At 38.5% G+C, this 5,296-nt stretch overlaps 1 protein-coding gene across 1 annotated transcript; it reads right to left on the bottom strand.

Moving 5' to 3' along the window:
- Nucleotides 1–339: 339 nt before the first annotated feature.
- Nucleotides 340–5,071, bottom strand: LOC110898332 (RNA polymerase sigma factor sigF, chloroplastic). The gene is made up of 8 exons (XM_022145102.2): nucleotides 4,847–5,071; nucleotides 4,141–4,399; nucleotides 3,142–3,357; nucleotides 2,778–3,054; nucleotides 2,133–2,363; nucleotides 1,831–1,971; nucleotides 1,555–1,755; nucleotides 340–932 (listed from the first exon to the last, which is right to left on the bottom strand). The coding sequence occupies exons 1-8, from the start codon at nucleotides 4,932–4,934 to the stop codon at nucleotides 645–647; spliced, it is 1,701 nt and encodes a 566-aa protein (XP_022000794.1). The 5' UTR covers nucleotides 4,935–5,071; the 3' UTR covers nucleotides 340–644.
- Nucleotides 5,072–5,296: the final 225 nt, after the last annotated feature.

Raw genomic sequence — 5,296 nt, 5'->3', positions numbered from 1 at the left:
AGGTGAAGGAGAATACGGATGGCGCCGGTTCGTCTTGGATGGGAGGCGAGGTTTTACCGATTATTCCACTGTCGTGCCTTCGGGCGGGTGGAGGTCGGGTTTCCGTGCATCTGGGAGAGCCAAGGGGCTGATGGCGGTCGAGTAGTCGACCTTGGCCACAGCGCCCGGTGTCACGGTGGTTGACACGTCGTTCCTTGTCGTTAAAAAAAGTAATGAGAGCCCATTGGAGATTGATGGTGAGATGATGGTTTAATGCACATGAAAGCCAAATTGTGTGTGTTTTGTGTGGTGAAAGTGAATCAAAAACAAACCAAGCTATTGAATGACACATCTAACAAATGAATTATCCATGATCTATAAATAATTAAATATCAAGATTGTAAATTATACAAAATAACAACATACTAATCAAACATTATATTCATGGAGAGGAAGAGTTTGATTCAACCAAGACCAACTTCTTGTTACACAAAAGTATGAAAAGTTCGGTTACATACATTCAAAAGGGTTCGTTTTCTGGTGCGATTGAAGATTCGTACCTTGAAGTTCAATTCGCCGCTGAACAACTTACATTCAAGTACAATTCCTTTGTTGGTATTGGATCAAAAGCATATATGGTTTAACTATCTGTAGGATACAAAAGATCAAATCAGCAAATCCTTATAAGCGTCAAGTCCTTGGCTTTCAGAATACTGCTTCAGTTTAAACAAAGCCCGGCTTTCCACTTGTCTAATCCGTTCTTTTGTCACCCCCATCATGATTCCTATATCAGCTAACGATTTCCGGACCTCACATCCTATTCCATACCGCAATCTTATTACTTTCCGTTCTTTCTGATTCAGAACCCCAAGAAGGTTGTTGATATGGTTCCTCATTAGTTGCTTCGATGCACAATCATCCGGACTATCCATTGTAGTATCCGGAGTGATTTCCTGTTTATATAAAAATATTCAATTTATATACAGATAGGGCTGCAAACGAACCAAACGTTCGACGAACAGTTCGTGAACTGTTCGGCGGGAAGTTTGTTTGTGTTCGTTCATAAACGAACACAAACAAAAAATTTCATTCATTTAGTTGAATGACCGAACATGAACAGAGGCCGCGTTCGTTCATTTATGTTCAGTAACGTGTTCGATTGTGTTCGATAGCGATTTTAGTTTTTATATTTCATTTGAATACTTCAAAATTCCGACAAATAAAATATTTAATAAGTGTCAATGTAATAAATATTTTGTTGATGAACGCTTGTTTGTGTTCATTTGTTTCGATTTGTGTTCATGAACATTAGTTTGTGCTCATTTGTGTTCATCAACATTCGTTGCCTAAAGTTAACAAACAAACACAAACGAGCACGAACAAGTTCATTTTCCTTAACAAACGAACACGAACCTAAAAGCTCGTTCGAGTAAGTGTTCATGAACAGTTCGTGAACACATATATTTCTTAAAAAATGAACACAAACAAGGTCTTGTTCGTGTTCGTTCGGTTTGTTTGGTTCGTTTACAGCCCTATATACAGATCCATATGTATGCATGTCATGTTGGTAATTACCTCATATGTAGTACTATCGTTGGCCCAAATGGGTTTTTGCAAAGACAGTGTTATCTTTTGTATCGACTTCAACTTTTGCAGCTTCTCGACAGTCATTCCAGCTTGATCCGCAATTTGTTTTTGTGTCGGCTCGTGATTTCCTTCGCGTATGATCAATCTCTTTGCTTCACTAACCTTGTACATCATAGTATATACACCCTCCTGCATGTTATCAAAATAACTAAAAACGTGTCGTCTCTTTCGCATGGAATAAAATGGACAAAAAGAAGCACATACTGGCAAACGGATAAGTTTGGAATTTTGAAATATCGCTCGTCTGATTGACTGTCGTATCCACCAATAAGCGTATGTAGCAAATCGACAACCAGCTTGAGGTTTAAACTTTTGTACACTCCGCATGAGGCCCATACTCCCCTCCTGTAAATAATTTAGTTTGACTATTCAATAAATGAATAATAATACACTAATTACATAATATTAAAAAGAGTAAAATGCCATTTCCGTCCCTGAGGTTTGACCAGTTTTGCAACTTTCGTCCAAAGGTTTGTTTTTCCGCATACGGATTAAGGATTAAGTACCTGTAAAAGGTCCTGAAGGTCAAGTCCACGTCCCCTATACTGCTTTGCTATATAAACAACCATACGTAAATTCGCACATATTAGTTTCTCCCGGCTACTATTACCAAGGTGAACTTGACTTTTCAAATCTTGGCAATTAAGACTCGCAGCTTCAGCCCATTCGACCAGTGTTGGTTCACGACCATATTGAGTATGTAACCGACACCTGACTTCTTCTAACTTCATCCCACACTGAAATATAAATTGAAGTTTGGTTGATTCTGTTTGTGATTAAACCAATATTCATAGGACCGGACTGGACGTCAAACCGGTCTCCATACCGGTCCACTGGTCGGGCCGGTCGAATCAGATGTGAGAACCGGGTGATGCAGTAAATATTATAAAAATAAATAGGTTAAAATTGAAAATTTTTAATAAAAAAACCGGTTCAACCCCTAAAAGATCTGGTTCAACCAGCCGGTTTTTCGGTCCGACCGCCGGTTCCCGGTCCAACCGGCCAGTTCGACTCAAAAGCGGTCTGATAGGGTGAACCGGCTAGATTAGACCTCTGGTTCCCGGTCTGACCGGCAGGTCAGGTCCAGTTTTCAAAACATTGGATTAAACTAAGTTAATAAATTTATAATATGGATCTCGTGACTAACATACCTTTATATGGGCAATGAGTTCAAGTTCTTCTTTCGAATTCAAAAGCTCTCTTGTTACTGGACGTGCTAAGAACGTTCTAAGAGGATCGTGTAGATTCGCATCTTTATACGATGTTTTCTTCTCGGGCAGATCTGTTTTCGTAGAAGAGGTACTCTCACGAACAATAACGTTTGACTTTGACCCTTTCCGTCTCTTAGATTGTCTTTCTAGGAGACGTGTTGACTTTACAAATTTGACCTTTTTGGTTTGTAGTTCAGCTGAACTTGTAGATCCTAAGCTGAAAAGCACCATACATTAAACCTATTTAAAAATAAGTCTTCCGAGATAATTATAACACATATAGAAGAAAAAGCCTAAGCCCGACCTCAAAGTGGAGTTGACTTTAGAGTTATCAACGTCAACCTTAAATGATTCGTCATTATCCACTAGTGAAGCTGCTTCTTTCGAAGCTGATAGAGCCTGTTTAGCAAGAGCAATTACTTTCTCCATTTCGATATTTATATTTGTTTCAGTCCCGTTTGGAACAGGCTGCGTGACCGAAGAGGAAAGTGTGTTTTCTCTTTTCTCCGAGGAAGGTAACCTGTGAAAAGCGAATAATGGCCAAACTGACCCGTTTAGAACTAAATGGTTATGGCTGACACAAGAGACAGATGATAACATAGTTTCATTATTATTACAACTAGTTTTTTTACCCGCCGCGCGTTGCGGTGGCGTCATACACGACATGATAAATTATAGACTACAATCAACCCGACTCCGCGACTCGTTTCCGAACTAAATTTACGTTGAAATGTAGAGTAATCCGAATTATACCGTTGAATGAAAATGTATTATATTTGATCCGACTTGTTTCCATACAAAATTTATGTCGAAACGTTGACCAACTCAAAACGTACATAAGATAAACACGTGTGTTGGCATCGTAAGCGGCGTGATAAAGTATAGACTACAATCGATCCGACTCATTCCGAACTAAATTTACATCGAAACGTATTGTAACTCAAATTTATACCGTCAAAAGAAAACGTATTATAATTGACCCAATTTGCTTCCAAACAAAATTTATGTCAAAACGTAGTCCAACTCAAAACGTACATAAAAATAAAACATTATATAATTGACCCGACTCGTTTCCATACAAAAACTACGTTAAAGCGTGGACGAACTCGAATTTATACCGACATGTACATAAAAATAAAAACGTAAGAAATTTTAGGGTAAACTCGAAACTTTTGAAATTTGAGGGGCTCAAAGTGACATTTACAAAGTTAAAGGGTTACTTATGCCATTTTATCAAACTTTGAGGGTAGAAATGGGTGCCACCGACCTTTTGTTTTTAAGGTATTATAAATATTACACATACCATAAACCAGGCCACTGTAGCAGTTGGGATTGGAATTCTTTAAGGTATCGATCGGAACTTATAGCGTCCACTTCACATGCTCCTAACTGCCTGCTATCTATTATCGCCTGCGATGTTTTGTCATCTTTTATTGTCTGCAATAACGGCCTGCTTTCGGGACGTTGTTCTTGAATTAGCACAGAAGTAGGGAAATGTTGAGCTAAAGACGTCGCAAGCATAGAAGAATGTGCAGGAGCCGTTGGCTCATATAACTTTAGAGCTGCAATAGAGTGTTGCCATCAGTAAGAACGACCTTATGTCATACCAAGTATGCTGTTCTACAATCAACTAAAACAACAATTTGACGTGTATCGAGTATAACGTAGTAATTGGAATCATGTCAGTTACCAACTGTCCATCTGATATACAATAAATAATACAACAAAATTCCCTCAAAATGCTACTATGGGTGCATTTCTTTCTTTGTTCTCACTTACATAAAAGGTAAAGAAACCACTGTAAATAACAAATAAAAAAAGGGAAGCAACAGCAATTTCAAAATTCAAACAGGCAAAACATCAAACACTTGGTGGGCCAAACACTTGAACACAGTTCAAAATGAACAAAACAACAGACAATCAAGAACCCAAACCTAACAATTACTAATAATGCATAATTTAAACACAAAACCCACAATCGGAAACAACAAACATAACTAAAAGTTGACCTGAAGGAGGATGGGGAGATTGCTTAAGTTGAGTTCTTGGGGGCAAAGATAAAGATGAAGAAAGCAATTTGCTTGCAGCTGCCTCCATTAACAAGCATCAATGTACCACTGGATGATGAAAGTAATGAAGAAAAACAATCAAAGATGGAAACTTTCAGTGGAGAAGAGGGGGGTTTTCTCTGGCTCTGAATCCATACACAAGGGGTTTATCTTTCTGAGAGGATAATGGTTTTTTGGTTTATATAGGTTCATGGCTATACCCTTGATCTTTTGGTTTATTGCAAGGATGACCCTCTGACTTAGGATATCTTAATTTGTAACACGGCACGGGTCGGGACAGTTTCAGGTTGAACTCGCGAACCTGTTTAGTTAAATGGGTTGGGTTCGTGTCAGACCTGATGGGTTGACCTGTTTAACCCACTCATGTGATATTTTAGATTTTTCAAATTA

This window comes from Helianthus annuus, chromosome 13, assembly GCF_002127325.2.
Source record: "Helianthus annuus cultivar XRQ/B chromosome 13, HanXRQr2.0-SUNRISE, whole genome shotgun sequence".
Taxonomy (NCBI): Eukaryota; Viridiplantae; Streptophyta; class Magnoliopsida; order Asterales; family Asteraceae; genus Helianthus; species Helianthus annuus.
This window is presented reverse-complemented; position numbering and strand designations above follow the sequence as displayed.

Coding starts and splice junctions, on each gene's coding strand:
- LOC110898332 (XM_022145102.2), bottom strand. CDS start 4,934: ATGGAGGCAGCTGCAAGCAAATTGCTTTCTTCATCTTTATCTTTGCCC. Junction 3,358..4,140: donor CTACAGTGGCCTGGTTTATG/GTATGTGTAATA, acceptor CGCTTTTCACAG/GTTACCTTCCTCGGAGAAAA. Junction 2,364..2,777: donor AACTCATTGCCCATATAAAG/GTATGTTAGTCA, acceptor TTTATATTTCAG/TGTGGGATGAAGTTAGAAGA.